This window comes from Cajanus cajan, chromosome 2, assembly GCF_000230855.2.
Source record: "Cajanus cajan strain Asha chromosome 2, NIPB_CcT2T_4, whole genome shotgun sequence".
In the NCBI taxonomy this organism is placed as follows: domain Eukaryota; kingdom Viridiplantae; phylum Streptophyta; class Magnoliopsida; order Fabales; family Fabaceae; genus Cajanus; species Cajanus cajan.
Window position 1 is genome coordinate 68,523,637 of NC_138518.1, and position 18,109 is coordinate 68,541,745.

Consider the following 18,109-nt stretch of genomic DNA (forward strand, 5'->3'; position numbering starts at 1 on the left):
ATACATACACACACATATATATATATATTAATACTCACATATATAATGTAATATATTAAAAAATTAATTTTTGATAAAATAAAATTTGTAGTATGCATGTTTACCTTTTATATTTTCTATTTATTGTATATGTTGATTAAAAAAATTAAAATAGTAAAATTGTATACGTTGATTAAAAAAAATCAAAATAAAAAAATTGAAAGATTTATGTTTCATTTAAAATTTTTATTATAAAATATATTTTAAAATAAATTATCATATAAAAATATATATTAGATACTAAAAACATGTTTATATCATAAATAAATTAAACTTGGTTTTTATAAAATTTAACATATTTATTTTTATATTTTTAATAGTATTAAATTATTATAAAGTAGGTCTTTAGGATTGTAGTTCTATCCAAACATTTAAAAAATGTCTATGATAGATAAATAAGTCATACTTAGGATATATATTTTTAAAGAAAGTTAGGTTCAAACCTACTAAGTTATAATAAAATCTAGTCTAATCTAATTTATTTTTATCTTTAATTGTAATCGTAGATATAAAAACTTGTAAAAAATAATTATGATATATATTTATGCCTTTAAAAGTTATACATAAAATTTTTAATACTACAAATATATAAATAAATATTGCCCCCATTATCTAAAATTTATGGATCCGTCACTGGTCCTAATCCATTAAGAACTTGAAAACCATGTATTTCACTCAAATATCCAATTCCTTGGTTAACTAAAATACAAGCATTAAAATAAGAGTAGTTTACAAATGCTCATTGAGACTCCATTCAGACTCATTCATTCCTAAACATGACTCTCAATGTGTGTTTTAACTTATACATAGCTAAAGAAACATTTTCCAACAACAACCAAAGCAATAAATCTACTCGGGATATAACAAATCAAGAGAGCATTAAAGGAAGAATGAAAACACTAATGAGTGAAATGATGTGAGACCCCCTTATTATTTCCTTCTCCCCCGAGGCCCATTCTCATTTTCCTTCTTCCTTACATTGCTAACCCTCTCCTCTCGCTCACTTCTCGCTGTACTTCTCTGAGGCTGACTTTGTGCTCTCTTGCTGGTGCTCCATTCAAATTCAAGGTACCGACTAGGTGATTCTCTTCTGGATCCGGACCGTGCGGAGCTTCTTATTTTTCTTCTTCTTCTTCGTTTTCCTTCTCGAAGCTCGAATCTTCAAGCTAAGGTAAGGGAAGCTAGCTTCTTTTGTAGATTAATTGCTGAAAATGAGTTCTAGTAGCTCATTGTTGATTGAACATTGGATGATTTGAGCTGAGGTTGATGAAAATGGATTTTTCCGGGGTTTCGGGGTTTGAGTGAAAATTTGGGGATTTTCCTTGTTTGATGTTGCATGTTGAAAAAGCTGGTACTTTTGGGTTGTTTGATGAAAATGTGATGTTTTGGACCGTTTGCATGTGGATTTTTGGTTGATTCATGCAGGTTTTGTGAAATTTTCGAATCTGGGGGCAGTTGCAGTTTGAATTTGCGCCGGGCTCAGTTCTTCGTGCCGGGCGCAATTTAAAGCCGCGTCTATGTTGAGTTTTGCGCCGGGCGTGATATTATCGCGCCGGGATTGAGTATTTTGATTTTGAGGTCTTCATGAAAGTTGTAGCCTTGGATGTTAGCTTTCCAATGGCGTTGGAATCACTCAAAAAGGAGTTGTAGAACTCTAAATGTGGCTGTTTTAGTGAAGAGGGGTCGAGCTGTCAGCTTTGGTTATAGCTGTTGCGGTTTTCATCATTTTTAACAAGGTAGATGAAGGAATTTGGACTTGGTGTCTTAATGAGAGTTGTAGGAAATTTGATTATCTTTCATATGAGATAAGGATGAGCATGGTAGGAGTAGTATAACTCCCGATGCGCTGTTTGTAGTGATGGTTGCCATTTCACATTTAGTGATTTGGTTAAGTTGAAAGTTGTTTTAGGTGCTTAGGTGTACTTTTGTTGTTTGGGTGAGTAATTGGACAAGATAGATGAGTTGTAAATAAGATGGTTGGGTCGTATTAGGTGTTGATCATGTTGTTTTAAGCTGTTAATGATGAATGATTATTGAGCTGAATGATGATGTTGATGTGCTGCGCTGAGCGCGGCCCTTGTCGCGTTGGGCGTGAGACTCCTTGGGAGTCTCTGCCTTGTGGGCGCTGGGCGCAATTGGTATTGCGCCAGGCGTGAGTGAGCCTTGGGCTCTCTGGCTGGGTCCCGCCGGGCGCGGGCATGCTTGCGCTGGGCGCGCTGGCCCCCTGGTGCTCTCTGGTTGCACTGCGCTGGGCGCAACCACGAGTGTGCCGGGCGCGGGGATGTGACTTCACTAATGGATGTTAGAGGTTGTTTATGTTGAGTTTAAGGAGAAGCTGTTGATTATAATGTGATGACTAGCTGAAATTGCTGTTTGATGATGTTGAGCTGTGTTAGGTGTATGTTGCTATAAGATGCTTAGATGTACTGTAAGACGATAGGCTGTGCTGATTAATGTTGCCAATGCTGTGTGATGAAAAGTTGTGTTGTGCGGTATGTTGTTAATGATGTAACGCTGGGTTGTGCTATGTGATGCTAATGCTAAACTTTATTATTTGAGTCGAGCTGAATTATAGGCTGATCATTGTTGAATTTTGCTGTGATTGCTGAGCTGAGATGAAATTGATAAATAAGTTGTGCTGACTAGATGTAAATGTTGAAAGATGATGTTAAGCTGTAATAGATGTGTCTTGCTATGCTGAGCTGGGCTGTTATTGATGATTTTAAATGCTAATTTATAATATGGCTGTACTTTAGAATGATGAGCTGAGTTGTGAGTAGTAAGCTGTGTTGAATACTACTTGGCTGTGCTGTATGCTGATTTTGCTGTGTTGTGCTGTGAGCTATTTTGCTGTGCTGTTTATTTCTGAGCTGTATGCTGTGTTTAGCCACTAGTGTGGTGCTGTTATAGCCGCTATGTCGGTGCTGTTAGCCACTATCGTGGTGCTGTAATAACCGCTAGCTGGTGCTGATGTGTGCCTAGTTGAAAGGCCATTATAACCACTTGAGGTGGTGCTGATGTTGCCGCTAGGCGGTGCTGTTATAACCACTTGAGGTGGTGCTGTTGTTGCTGTTCTACAGTGTTGATGTAGCCACATCGTGGTGCTGGTATTGATGTGTGATATAAGCTATGCAGATGAGCTGATACTCATAATGATGAAATTTAATTACATTGCTATGTATCTATTTGTATGCTGATTTTTAATTACACTAGCTTACCCTTTCACTGTTTTTCCATGGTGTTTGGACTGCGATGATCATACTATGTATGGGAGCAGAACAGGAATATGTGGGCGTCTAGTGGTGAGTCTCCGGCGGACCTTGGAGCTGTTTTGCTTGTGTGGATATTTTGCTGGTAGCTACTTGGGATAGTAGCATTTGGTTGTAATTTTCTTTGGTACACTTTAACCCTAGTCAGACTAGAACTTTGTATATTTATATATTCTAGATCCTATATTTATATACTTGTTCTATCTGTCTGGAGTTTCTAGTGTGCGATGCCGTGTGTAGTGACTAGCCCGGTCGTTACAAATGAAGCACAAATTAATGAAGCAAAGTTAATATATGAGGTTTGGCTAGTTACATCCAATCCTAATGAGTGAGAGTTTAGTTACAAGTAGCCATTGGAACTACACAAAATGGTGAAGAAATGATAGAAACGGTGAAATGGAGCTCTCCTAGGGTGTTCCCAACCTATAAGGGTATTGTCAACAGTGTATTCAATGATGTTCCTTAAACCCCCAAGTCTGCCCTAATAAAGGACATTCTCTTTGTCTCAAATGTCCAAGTTTCTACTAATTTTTGCTCAACAATCACAATAACTTGTTGAGGGAGAAAATGTCTTTGTTGCTTTCAGGGGTCTCTCACTTAGTGCCTAGGTCTCACTTGGCGAGAAAAAGCTTTTGTGCTCCAATGTCGCTGACAAGCATCAATTACTTAAATCACTTAACTATTTTGACACTTACCTATAAAGAGTTGTGTAAATTAGTTAGTTTATAAAGAGTTGATGGAATTTTACTTAAACTATTGTTTTATATCTTGCAGGAGTCAATAAAGATCCAAAGTCTCAAAAAATTTCAATTCAATTAAGTGTTTAGAAAAGGGCTGAGCCCTTTTGAAAGGGTTGAGCCCTTTTGAGGTAGAGGGCAAAATTTGAAGCAAAGGTTAAACCGTTCAGCCATTTTAAAAGGTTGAGCGGATTGACTCCAAAGGGGTGCAAATTTTTTGTTTCTCGGGAGCTTAGCGGATTCAAAAGGGTTTAGCCATTAAAATTGTTTCACCATGAAGAATTTTCCAAATCGCTCAGTTGTTTAGAAAAGGGCTGAGCGATTTACTCTCTTTCCTCCATACTTTATTTTATTTTGCTGCATGTATATAAGGATTTGGGAGGAAAAAAACAGGGAACCACAAAGACTTGTGTGAAAAATAGGGAGCAAACAAGGAGTCCAAGAATTAGTTGGGAATGGGGGTTCTAGGATCTTGTTTTCTTTCTTCTACATCTTCTCCATGTATTTTGAATTAGCTCTCATCACCATAAGTGGCTAACTTTTCTTTTTGTTGGGGTTGAAAAATCCATCAACCTCTCATGTACTCCTTTTCTTTATTTTTTTTATTCGTTTACAACAAAAACAATTAGAACTAGTAACGTTTTATTTGTATCATTGTTAATGTAATAAAAATTATTTATTTTGGTAAATTGTTATTTAAGTAAATTTTTTTGTAATATTTTTTTAAACTATAAAAAAACGATTATTTACATGATAATGATAACTTATTTTATATTAAAATTATAAATAAGAGGTATCTCTTAAATCTAAATACACTAATAATCTAATAGATTAATAAAGGAAAACTCTATAAAAACAAATGATTAAATATAAAAATTAAAATCACTACTGCTTAAAAGTTAAAGGTGAAAGCTAAGTTTTATTAAAAAATAATCTAACTTATTTACATAATATAGAAAACCAAATATTCACAAAAACTTATTTAAATACATATTTTGCGATAACGTCTTTAAATTAACTTAAATTTATTGTATTACAAGCTTATAATTAACCATAAATCTTGATGTATGTCAACATGTTTAATATATATATATATATATATATATATATATATATATATAAATTTAATATTTTATTACAAATTTAATACAATAATTATATTAAAAAATGTTTATAATAAAATAGATCAGTACACTCTGAATATATTCTAATTATCAAAGAATTCGGACAACATTTTAAGCCTAAAAAAGGATATGAATTATCAAAAAAAAAAATACTCTTTTATATCCTATAATTTTATGAATTTTATCTTTTAATCCTTATTATAAAAATTATTTTATTCTAGTTTCTATTCATACAATTTTTTGTTTCATTTTAATTTTTATAGTTTCATAAATATATATTATTTTTTAGTCTTTATAGAAATATATAACATGGACTAAAAAATCCGAAAATGATATATATATGTATATAAAGAAAATTTTTTAATTATATAGATTAAAAAGTAAAATTTATGAGATTACAAAGACAAAATAATTATCAAAACTAAAAGGCAAAAGCTTTGCAACTTGCCTAATAATTTTCCATGACTAAAAAAAATTACAAAAAATTATATATATGTTATTGAAAATTATTTATACTTTTAGTTGGTATTAATGATTTTTTTATTCATAATTTTGTGAAATATCATATATAAAAAATGACATCCTAAATATCCAGAAAAACTCTTTATTTTATAAGCAATCATGCAAAGTGTAAAAAATATACTATATATATATATAATATTTCCTATACTTTTGTTGATTGCATATAAAAAAGGAGAGTTTCTTTTTGGACATCTAGAATGTCATTTTTTATATATGCATTCATCATCCTCCGTAAGATAAAAGGACCACGAGTGCCATGCCCTCTGTCCATTATAGCTATCATGCTGAACTTTCCCTTCTTTGCCAAAAGAGGAACACTCTCATGGGGATCATCTTGTGGCTTTAGTGACAAAAAAAATAGAGATAACTTTTATAATTGAAAAGACATAAAAGGTTACATAAAAAGCGAACGATTTCAATCTATATATTACAGATTTCCAAAATAGATATTCATTTCTGAACACTATGTACATAAATTTCATATTTTTGAATTCTAACAGATAATCGCATCTCTTGACGATGGTGGGGTAACAACAAGGCTGGTTAATGCCTCATGACCTGGTTATAATTATAGCACACCATATTTTGCAGCATAATTAATATTGCTGACTTAGTGAATATAATGTTTGAAGTGAAATACTTTACGTAAACAACATATTGATACACCTACCATATAAGAGCACGACTTTCCTAGAATAATCTCCTCGTTAGGAGGGAGGCACTTTAAAAGGTGAGATAACTGGCTCCAAAATTTAATGCGGTTATATACACAAAGTAAGATTCGAACTCCTGACCTTGCTTAAGCGTGGATCAATCCCAATCCCTACCACTGAATCACACGCTTAGGATTAATTAACGAACGAGGCATTGAGTTCTTAGTAATTATAATATTCTATAACGTTTGATTCGTCTTATTTTTGCATGTGAACTTCTAAAAAAAAAAGAACTGCATAAACAAAAACAAACTTTATTATCAAGTTCCTTTTAAGATTTCAAGTAACAATTGGAAGAACAAACTAATAATAAAAGAAACACTACCTTTTGTAAATAGCTATCCATGAAGGGAAATGCTAGCTAGTGTCACAAATGTGAGTGACATGAACTAGAAATTACTTCCATAATTCCTAACTATCATAGATTTAATCAATATACACATGATGATAAGGGAGTTTCTGTAATTAACTTCTTTTGTGGACTCAAAGAATAAAGTTGATCGTGATCATAGATTAATGATGTTTTAAAACTATAAATTTACTTAGATACAATTTTAGAAATGTTTTTGGATTTCTTTTTACTAAAAAGTAATCTTTATTTTTAGTAAAAGAAATCTCTAAAAATACTTCTAACTTATATCAAAATAAATTCTTATAATTTTTCTACTGGCATAGGAGAATTTCATTCTACTTGTCTCTTTCAATTCTAGTACTGACCAGCTTTCATGAGCCATGCTGACTCAAACAATTCAAGAAGAGCATCCTTTATACCTTCACTCGCTCCAACTTGATTTTTCATAACAGCAACATCACACTGTTCATTATTCCCATCATTCTTCTTTCCTCTTTCACACTCACAATCATCACCTTCCATGATCTTCTTCTCACTCTCCTTCTCCATTTTCTCAAGTGGGGTCTCATCTTTCCCTCTCTCCAATGCTTCCTTGTACGACCCTTTCATGTGACTCGTCGAATTAACTGCAATGTCTTGAGAGCCTTTGCATTCAACCTCTGATATAGGAGGAAAACTTTCCACATTCTCATTAGCTATATTATCATCCATAGAAAGGTACCCTTCACATGCTGATTCATTATCAACACCTATAGTTTTCTCATTTGCCCTTGAATCATGTCCCCAATGTTTCAACAAAGAAACCAACATGTTCAACCTTGAGATGACAAGGGTCAGTGTCCGATCCAAGAATGGTACTTCGTGGATTATTGTGGGAAACTTGTTCACAGCACCATCAAATTTTTCTGGGAGGGACACTACCATAAGCAATATTTCATCGACTTTGTCGAACAGGCGGGTTGAAGGGGGGAACAATTTTTCGGTGATTTTTTCAGTTGCTAGGATTGCATCATCAATGAAAGAAAGCATTGTTAGCCATTGGAATTGCATGGTGTAGATAAAAGGGGTGGCAAATTTGGCTAACTTTGTAGCTCTTCTCAATGTTGAGCCTAATGGTCCATTGATATTTTGCGTTTTTCCTATTGCAATGTCAACAATTGCCAACATGGAGACTCCACAAGTGTGTAATATTGGACGATGCCTTGAACTTATTCTTGTGGTTGTCCTACGCTTCTGGGAAATCATAATTATAGACAAAAATGACAAAAACACATTAGTATTATGCGAAGCTTCAAAGTTTATATGATCATTGAAATATAATTTTCATCCGAGTAGCAGATCTCATATGCGTGATCGTACGTTGTTATATTCTATAACAAATCTACCATCCATGCTCATCCTAATTTTTGTCTTTTCATCATTTATTTAACTTCACATGCGTAGAGATTAATCGATTCAATCAAACATGCAATATCTCAAACAAATCATGAAAGAAAAACATAAATGGTTTATTTGGTGTATGCGAAATCTAATGAAAATAAAACAGAGAATTGAAAAATGTTAACGAACAATTTCAAACTAATTAATACTGATATTGATGCAGTTTAATTAAACAGCATTTCCGGATAAAAACATCAAATTGAGATAGAATTAATGACAAAATTAAGAAACGTCAACAGAATTTCCAAACTCACTTGGGAAAAGAAATTGGCGGGTGGCATATCTGTGTTATGGGAACAGAAAATGATAATTAGTTGTCCAGAAATTTGCAGGTAACTTTGTTCCTTACGAAAACTTACAGATCTAATGGTTTCGACAACCTGAAAATATAAAAAGACAAATAAAGTTCTACTTATCAAAAATAAATAAATAAACAAACTTGCCATATAACAGAGAATGGTTCCGAACTGCTAGGAATGGAGAGGAACCGTTAGATTTAGCCACAGGCGTGTTCCAGCGTTTGATTTATATTTGACTTAATTACAATTTTTTTTTTCTCCACTCATCTTTTATATTTTTGTAAATTTTACTACTCAACTTTTAAAATAAAATATTTTGTCACTTAATTTTTAAAATTTAACACATTTTATCATTTTATTAATCTCAATAATTAACACCTTGATTTGTGAAATGACATACTAATTATTGAAACATACATGTGATGATATGACACACTAATGATTAATACACTATGTCAATAATCAATAAATTACTTCAATGATTAATTAATGATGTTGAATGATTAATTAATAAAATGAAAAAATGTATAAAATTTTAAAAATTAGGTATAAATTATGAAATTCACAAAATATAAAAAGATAAGTAGAAAAAAAGTGCAATTTATCTTTTTTATTTTTTTTTTGTCTAAAATAATTATAATCAAAATTCTCTTATTTCAATTCATCCAAAAAAAATATTTTTCTATTTGATTTTTATTTATTTATTTATTTATTTTATTTTACTTCTAAGTTCTAACCTATATGAAACATTATAAGTGTCTGAATATTGTGGCTCTCCCTAAAATCGGTAGTCTTTGGGTATTTCCTACCTAAGAGGAGGCTAGTTAGACTTTCTTCTTTCTTTTGGTTTCCTTTTACCCTTGTATAAAATAAAAAAAAGAATGTTTTAATAGGGTGTTGGAATGAAGATTTTGTGAGACTAATTCATTTTTTTTTTTAATGTTAATCAGTCAAATATTTTTTGAGAGACTAAAAATGAAATTAAGAAAAAAATAAGGGACTAAAAATGGAGCAGAATAATTTTTGAAAAATTGAAATTAGTCAAATATTTTTGTAAGATTAAAAAAAATAAATAAAAAATGAGAGATTAAGAGTACAATTTATCCTTTTTTTTTTCCTTTCTTCTCTCTATTTCTCTCTCATCCCTATTTTTTTTCTATTTCTTTTTTCTCTTACCTCTCTTTTCTCTTTTAATGTTGACATAAAAAATATTAATTTTTAATTATTATATATTCAAAAATATTTTTAAATTATTAAATATTATTTAACATTAATTTTTTAAAATCATTAAATATTTAAAATTGATCGATGTTTATTTTATAAAGTTTAATCTTGATTTTTTTTATATAAATTAAATATGTTTTTAGTTTTTGAAATCTTGTTTATTTTCATTCTCAATTTCTAAACAAATTTTATTTGATTTTAATCGTTAAAATTTTCTTTCATAAACAAAAATATTTATCATAGGACAAAAATGTTAACGAAAAAAATTCATGAACTAAAAATAAGATAAAAAGTTTTTAGAAATTAACGTTAGTAATAAAATTTGTTCAAAAACTAATAGTTTAGGAACTAAAAATATATTTAATTTTATTAAAAAAATATATTAAAAATAAAATTTATTTATCATAAAAATTAAATTGTTTAATTAAAATTAAAAATTAATTAAATAAAGCATTACAATAAAAATAAAATGAAAGCTATTAAAATTATAGAATTTAAAATTTATAAAATTCTTCGTCCAAAAGTATTTGACAAGGTTATACGTTGACGTTAGTAAGTAGTAACTCAAAATCACCCCAATATTCAATTTGAGCGGAGAAGAGCCAAAATCATTTGCAATAAAGGTACTTGTATTTCTCGCGAGAGGAACAGAATGGCGACTCTTCTTCCCATAGTTCAATATGAAGAAAAAATCATTGAAACCGTTGAGCGGAGCCCCGTCGTCGTCGTTATCGGAGAGACTGGTTCCGGCAAGAGCACTCAACTCTCTCAGATGCTCCACCGCCGCGGCTACGGCAAAATCGCTGTCACTCAGCCCCGTCGAGTCGCCGCCGTCTCCGTCGCCAGGTAAACACTTCAATTTCCAACTCTACTAGGTTTTTCCGTTTCTCACTAATACGTTGTCGTTTAACTTCCGTAGACGAGTCGCGCACGAGCTCGGCGTTCAGCTCGGCGAGGAAGTAGGTTACGCCATTCGATTCGAGGACAGGACTTCACACAACACGCGCATTAAGTAATTGCATTCTCGTTTTGAATATTACTCTATCGAATTGGTTTTATTTTCAAGTGGTTTCTGATGTCGTTGATTTGATTAAGGTACCTCACTGATGGAGTCCTTCTCCGGGAAAGTCTGGCTAATCCTGAACTGAATGAGTATTCTGTAATCATATTGGATGAGGCTCATGAACGGAGTTTAAACACGTAGGATTGAATGCTGTGTCACTATGTGTTGTTCTCAAGTGTTAGGTTTATAAATTATAATAGTTGTTTATGCAATTTTTTTTATTGGCGTGGCGTGTTGGTTTTCAGGGATATATTGATGGGGCTGATGAAACGCTTGGTGAAAATTCGTACCTCTGATCTCAAAGTTTTGATCACATCCGCGACTCTTGATGGTGATAAAGTGTCAAAGTTCTTTGCTGATTGTCCTGTATTGAACATCCCGGGAAAGTTGTATCCGGTTGAAATTCTTTATAGCCGTGAGCGTCCCTCTAGCTATCTTGAGTCTTCGCTGAAAACAGCTCTTGGTATGAATGAAATTTTAAGTTTATCTGTGTGTCGACTGTTGAGTTAAATGGGTTTTATTGTGCTGGGAATTGATCATTTGTCCTGCATTTGTGTGTAAATAAATTTGCCTTAGCATCTGGTAGTTAGTAAAAGTTCTGTCATGTTAAATGTTTGCCTTGTTCATTGCATATTGATATTGATAAAATCTTGTATGAAACATGCTTACTTGCCATCATTAAGGTAACGTTTTTTTAAAAACTGGTATTGGCTCTTAAAAAGAGAATGCTCATGGTTAATATCATTGCGGGTAAGAACATAAGCTGCTAAGGGGAGAGGGGTGTATTTTAAATCTGATTTGTGAAATCTATCGTTCATGTTGATGTAAATAATCCCATTCACTTTGTTCAGCTCCATTACTGATTGAATGGCTTGTAGTTGTAGCTCTGCAAGCGGAAAGTCAGGAAATGTGGTCATGTTTTTGTTGACTTGAACTCATTCCATTTCAGATGTATTATTTCCTATAGTTGTATTTTATTTTATTTTTATTTCTGATGATTGATGAGGTACTGGTTTTGCAGATATACATATTCGTGAACCAGAAGGGGATGTTTTGATATTTATGACTGGACAGGTGAACATTTTTTATTTACTTCTCTACTCCAGAATGTAAATCTTAGTGCGTGTTTTGATTATAACTTATTCAGGGGAAATAGTCCTTTTTCTTATTTTGAAGTTTCTTGAGCAATTTTTTGGTGTGTGTATAAGCATTTGTTTTCCAGAATTAACCCGTATCCAAAATTCCTTAGTTTCTGATATGATATAATTAATGATTGAACAAGTTTCAGTGATCTTCATGTAGGATGACATAGAGAAGTTGGTAACTAAGTTAGAAGACAAGGTTCGTGCTCTTGAGGAAGGCTCCTGCATGGATGTTATAATCCTTCCCCTACATGGCTCTTTGCCCCCTGAATTGCAGGCAAGTAGTTTTTGTTTGTGTAAAATCTTTCTGTTGAAAAAAATCTGATTAACATTGGCACGAGTTACTCACTCTTAGTTTTGAATATAATCAAATTTCTATAAGTGATTGTGAGAATATTTGGAATGGCATTATATAATTCTTAATTTCTTTTGAATTTTGTTGATAGAAAACTTGAGTAGTCAGAATTTGAAGAATGTTGCTGGCTTAATTGTAGAACTGCCTTGAGTGTGTTTATCTTAGTTCTTTCCTATTTTAACTTGTTACTTACCTTGTTTCCTTTGTCACCATTTGTCAAATCACACAGGTGCGTGTATTTAGTCCTCCACCTCCAAATTGTAGACGAATTATTGTTGCAACAAATATTGCTGAAACTTCCTTGACTGTTGATGGAGTAGTGTAAGGACATTGATACTTGGTTAAATATCAGTATTTTATGATTACGATTTTACTTGAGGTATGCATACCTAGGTGACTAGTTTTATATCATTGTAAAGATAAATTATTGTTTATTACTATTGTTGTTGATGCTTTTATTACTTGTTATGATTCAGATTTTTTTTTTCTTCTGTGGCCTATATTTATTTCCATATTAATCAGAGAAGAGATTAAAAGTTCTTTGAAACCAAAATCCCTGTAGTCAATTTATATGTGCTGAAGTTTGTGATTAAACTATATATTTAAAAGCAGTGTCAATATTGCATAATGTTGCACCCAGAAGAGGATGAAAATATCATTGGCAAACGAATGAGTGTTCAGTATATACCTCAACTGCTAATGTGTTGTATTTCTTTCTGACATAATTTAAAAAATCACATGCAACATATGGTTGCTTTTACTTATTCTTTAGTTTGCATATTTTTGAGGTTTGTAATTTTGCCTTTTTGTAATGACAATTTATGTAAAACTAAACCGGGGAAAAATAATGACGTGATTTCCTGTAGCATATTATGAGATGAACTTATTGAGACATGTCAGACAATATATGACTACGAATCCTTCTTGCCATTTGAATTCACCTATTGTGATTTGGAGTGTTTTTCACTGATATTTTCTCCTTTAGATTGAGCACATAAACTTGTCTACTCAGTTTCTAAAATTGTTATTAATTTATGTGTTTTAGATATGTTATTGACTCTGGGTATGTGAAGCAAAGGCAGTACAATCCATCCAGTGGCATGTATTCTCTTGATGTTGTTCAAATTAGCAAGTAAGCAATTAATAGTTTGATATCTGGCCTTCATAAATTTTTAAATACCCAATTCATAAGCTTTAAGATGATTTCAAAATATTCCTGACTGCAGAGTGCAAGCTAATCAGCGTGCAGGCCGAGCTGGACGAACACGTCCAGGGAAATGCTACCGTCTATATCCTTCCCATGTTTACAATGATGAGTTTTTGGATGTTACAGTTCCTGAAATTCAGAGATCTTCTCTTGCTGGCAGTGTTCTTTACTTGAAGTCATTGGACCTCCCAGATATTGACATCCTAAAATTTGACTTTCTTGATCCTCCATCAAGTAAAATACTATCTATCTATTTATTTATTGACACTCTCTCCTTGCAGCATTAAGTGACTAAACTTGATTCACATTGATGATCCTGGGAATTTTTTTTTTCATCTTTAACATTTTAATTCCTTTTTTTTTATTTTGGGGGCAGGGGGTTCGATACTATATTAGTTTCTTAGTTTTAAACATTCTTTATTCTGGACTAGAAACTAGCAAGTTAATGAGTTTTACTCAAGTTTAATTTGGTGATTGAATAACTGGGTAATCTGCAGCTGAGTCCTTACAAGATGCCTTGAAGCAGTTATATCTGATTGATGCTATTGATGAAAGTGGAGCGATTACAAGTATTGGACAGAAAATGGCTGGTACTTAATTTCTTTCTTTACATTTTACTGTTGAATATTGAATATCTGTATGGAGAAATAACACATGTAATATTCCTATCTTCATCAAGTATGTGATAAGGGCCTTAACTAGTTTACCATGTTTCTGTCTATTATTTTCATAGAAACTTCTTTCTGTAGACTTGACAATGAAAGTTGTGCTTTGTGTTGACCATAAAATTTATTCTTTTCTCACCTATTCATTTTCCTAATCAGGTGTTTAACTTTAAGGATGAGTACTTCTCTTGGTTCCCTGAGTTGTTTCTTGATTCTATGCAGAGCTTCCATTAGAACCATCCTTGGCAAGAACTTTAATGGAGGCAAACAATTATGGTTGCTTATCCGAGGCATTGACTGTTGCTGCCATGTTATCAGCTGAAACTACATTGCTACCAGGGCAGAGGTGGACAGACTCATCTGAACTCCCAAGTTTATATACACACACACACAGACATGCACACTTAGCATCCTCCACATTTTCAATTAAACTGAAAAGCCTACTGTCTTTCATTTAACTCCATTATTATAAAAATGTTTTACAATTTCCATATTTGTGAATATTGTTACTATTAGTCAACAAAACAAATGAGAAAAACCAGGAACATAGGATGATGTGTATCTTATGTTTTCGGTTTTCCTGAGGTTTATACATCTATATGTTAACAGGGATTGTCTGACTGAGTAACTGAGCACTAAAACATTCCTTTAATGTGCAGAAAGACTGAGAAAAAAAGGAAACACACAATATCTAACCTTCCTGATGGTTCTGGATTGGGTGATCACATTCAATTGCTGCAGATATATGACTGCTGGGATCAAACTGATTTTGACATTGGCTGGTGCAAAGACAATGGCTTGCAGGTACCTATATGTGTTCTAGGAATGTCAAGAATGACATAAATTTGGGACTGAGCTTTTGCAGTGAAGTCTGTTAAAATATTTAGTTAGAAAGGCTAGTAATATCCTTGTGGAATATTTGTCTACACTCATTTGATCCAGATATTGTATCCTTTAAAGAAAAACTCTTATGGGTTACTGACAAAGACATACTCTGTTATTTCTCGATGATAATGCATTCTTGCATTTTTATTTCACTAACAGTTGTCTAAAATTTCTAATCTTCATATGAGAGCATTCTAAAATATGAAGTGATATGTACATATGGATCACTTGTATTTGTTTAATGCATAATTTATGTGATCATTCATGGAATGAACTGATTGAAGGTGCGAGGGATGTTGTTTGTCAGAGACGTCCGTAAGCAGTTATTCCAGATAATGCAGAAAATGTCAAAGGGTTTGTATTCTACATTCCTGAGTAATTTACCTCTATGAATTGAATAATATTATACTTTCAGATGCAGTGGTAATGTCTCTAGCATAAAGACCCAGCATTTTTATTTTTGACACATGCATAATTAAAAAGTGCATAATAATAATACTTGCACTACCATCTAAATATGCACTCACCACTAAATATATTTGACAACTCATTTATGTGGCTTGACAATAAAAGCATTATCAGCTTGAAAAGAACTTTGTTGTTTCTTCTTTATCACAGATTTGTATCATGTATTGAGTTGTAACTTGTAACTACTTTTTGAGTATGCCTAAAGGAATAAAAAGTGATAGAAATTTTGCTTTAATGCAAACAATTTCTTGCATGGAAACAGATAGTTGCATAGTTAGATATTTCACCATTCATTTCGAGTAAAACAAATTGTTTCCACTATATCTATTATGTTATGCATGTTGTTTCCTTGCCGCTTTACATATATTTTTTTTCAATCTTGCAATAGAATCACTGGATGTAAGGGCAAAAGGGAAAAATGAAGAGTTCCGACAGGATTATCGAAATCTGAGGAAGGCTTTATGTGTGGGCTATGCAAATCAGCTGGCTGAAAGAAAGATGCATCACAATGGTTATCGAACTCTGGGTTTCCAAGCTCAAGTTGTCCAGGTAATATTAGTTTATAGTCAGTATAGCATGTCACCATTACTTTTAGCAGCACTTTTAATTCGTGTTTTGTTAATATAATATCTCCTTCAAGTGATTTTTCCTTAAATCCACATTCTTTTACGGGTGAAGTCCATATCTAAGGGTAACAGTCCTTGCAGAAATGTCCAATGATAAAAAAAGGGTTAGTATCACCGATGTTGAAGGCTATGTACTGTGAATTTGTGGAAGTTCAGAACTAGTAGCTAGTATTTGTTGTTTTCAACCGAATGCTTGTTTTGTAGATTCCTTAATTACCTGAATCTTCTGTAATAGGTGCATCCGTCATCTGTGATGAGTCTTGATGATATGGGGAAGTTCCCTGACTATGTTGTGTTTCATGAACTAATTGCAACGCCGCGGCCATACATGAGAAATGTGTGTGCTGTTGAGATGAGATGGGTTATACCCATTATTAACAAGCTCAAGACCCTGGACGTGTACAAATTAAGGTAAACCATCATGGCATTAAAACTTTTGGAAAAATATGGCACACATGCACAATTTTTATTTTTATTTTTACTGGGGGTGCTGTGATCGTTGATGGCTCTAATTCCTTTATCTGAAGCAGTGGTGGTATTCATCATGTTGAGGAGGAACCTGAGAAAAATCTTCCAGATTTACCCAAGAAGGATGTTGAGGTTGCTAGTATTGCTGATGACAGTGAAAGTAGAATCCAAGCTGCTAGAGAACGATTTCTTGCTCGTAAAGCCAAAAAATAAGCACAGATACATTGTGGAGATGATATTGGCTTGTCAGGCATTTTGTTAGAGGGGCACATTAACTGGTAAAGTTACCTGAAATGATGGAGAGTCGAAATGAGCTGCTCCTCGAGTTTTTCACATTGTCACAACAATTTCGTGTCGTGATGTTATCTCAGCTTTATTCTCATCAGTTGTCTCTCGCAAACATCAGAAGATTTAACACAGAAACCTGAGATTTGGTCTCATGCCATTCTGATAAGTTGGTTGAGTGGCTGAATTATATACACTTTATGGTAGTGCTCTTGATCTGAAATATACCGAGAATAGAGAAAGAAAAAGGAAGAGGAAGGAAAAAGGAGACAAGTAGCAAGCCCCTTTGACAAGTAAATGCAATCAGTTAGGTAGACAGAACATAACATTATTATAGCTGTGTTTGAATTATACTTTGCAAATTATGGTTGGATTAATCGGATGTGTAACTTCTAAAATTTATTGAAACTTTGTTAATTCATCGTTTTGAAATTTTAATGACATTGTTGTAGTTTTTATGCCTGATCAACCGAATTTTAATTTGGATGACATTTTAGACTATCCATATAGTGTACACGGATATTATTCTATTTTCTAAATAAATACAATTTAACCATACTTTTATTAAATGTTATTTGTAGGTGAAATTCATAAGTGTGTTTGGGTAAAAATCGTGGCGACTCCTAAAATCATGTAAAAAAACGTATTCTCTTCACAACAATATATTGCTTCACTTTCACTGTGAAATTGAAATTGTTTCTCTCAAATCACTGTCACCCCAAACACTCTATCAATGTATATTATTCAAACCAAGTTTAATAATGTGCATATTATAATTTATCATTTGATTATGGAGTCATTTGCATTATATAAGATTGTTGATTAACTTGTAATTTAAATTAAATTATCATTTATGATTGTATGACAGTAATTATTTTCTTCAATAATCATTAGTTATGACATGATGCATTCCTTGTATATAAAAAACATATAAAGTGAGACAATCTTGTTGCTTCACTCCATGTTTTTTTAGGAGAGACTTCAAGTATGAGAGGTAAAAAATAGCGAGGCAAAGATCTATATATGGGTGAGGAGATTGAAAAAAGTCTCATTTAAATAAAATAAATAAATAAATAATTTAATGTGACTGAAAATAAAATTATCTTTGGATCTAGCATGGTAAGGGGAGACAAATCAAGTGGATTTGTACTACAATGAATCTACTAGACCCATACTCATGCATACAAGTTCACCACCTTTTCTTTATCTTTTTGAAAATGTTAAGA

The 18,109-nt window shown here is 32.5% G+C and overlaps 2 protein-coding genes across 2 annotated transcripts; one reads left to right on the forward strand and one right to left on the reverse strand.

Annotated features, from left to right (window-relative positions):
* Positions 1-6,644: 6,644 nt before the first annotated feature.
* On the reverse strand, positions 6,645-8,613 carry LOC109810720 (uncharacterized). The gene is made up of 2 exons (XM_020374263.3): positions 8,451-8,613; positions 6,645-7,989 (listed from the first exon to the last, which is right to left on the reverse strand). The coding sequence occupies exons 1-2, from the start codon at positions 8,475-8,477 to the stop codon at positions 7,111-7,113; spliced, it is 906 nt and encodes a 301-aa protein (XP_020229852.1). The 5' UTR covers positions 8,478-8,613; the 3' UTR covers positions 6,645-7,110.
* Positions 8,614-10,285: 1,672 nt separating this feature from the next.
* LOC109810728 (RNA helicase family protein) lies at positions 10,286-17,372 on the forward strand. The gene is made up of 16 exons (XM_020374270.3): positions 10,286-10,565; positions 10,639-10,731; positions 10,815-10,919; positions 11,028-11,245; positions 11,804-11,856; positions 12,085-12,201; positions 12,509-12,600; positions 13,325-13,411; positions 13,506-13,720; positions 13,984-14,076; positions 14,374-14,497; positions 14,811-14,955; positions 15,321-15,390; positions 15,893-16,053; positions 16,366-16,541; positions 16,661-17,372. The coding sequence occupies exons 1-16, from the start codon at positions 10,372-10,374 to the stop codon at positions 16,809-16,811; spliced, it is 2,094 nt and encodes a 697-aa protein (XP_020229859.1). The 5' UTR covers positions 10,286-10,371; the 3' UTR covers positions 16,812-17,372.
* Positions 17,373-18,109: the final 737 nt, after the last annotated feature.

Bases quoted from the DNA above. Each gene is read 5' to 3' on its own strand.
- LOC109810728 (XM_020374270.3), top strand. From the start codon at position 10,372: ATGGCGACTCTTCTTCCCATAGTTCAATATGAAGAAAAAATCATTGAA. The intron at 11,246-11,803 runs GTATGAATGAAA...CTGGTTTTGCAG, and splicing joins TTCGCTGAAAACAGCTCTTG to ATATACATATTCGTGAACCA. The intron at 12,202-12,508 runs GCAAGTAGTTTT...CAAATCACACAG, and splicing joins CTTTGCCCCCTGAATTGCAG to GTGCGTGTATTTAGTCCTCC.
- LOC109810720 (XM_020374263.3), bottom strand. From the start codon at position 8,477: ATGCCACCCGCCAATTTCTTTTCCCAA. The intron at 7,990-8,450 runs GTGAGTTTGGAA...ATGATTTCCCAG, and splicing joins CCGCCAATTTCTTTTCCCAA to AAGCGTAGGACAACCACAAG.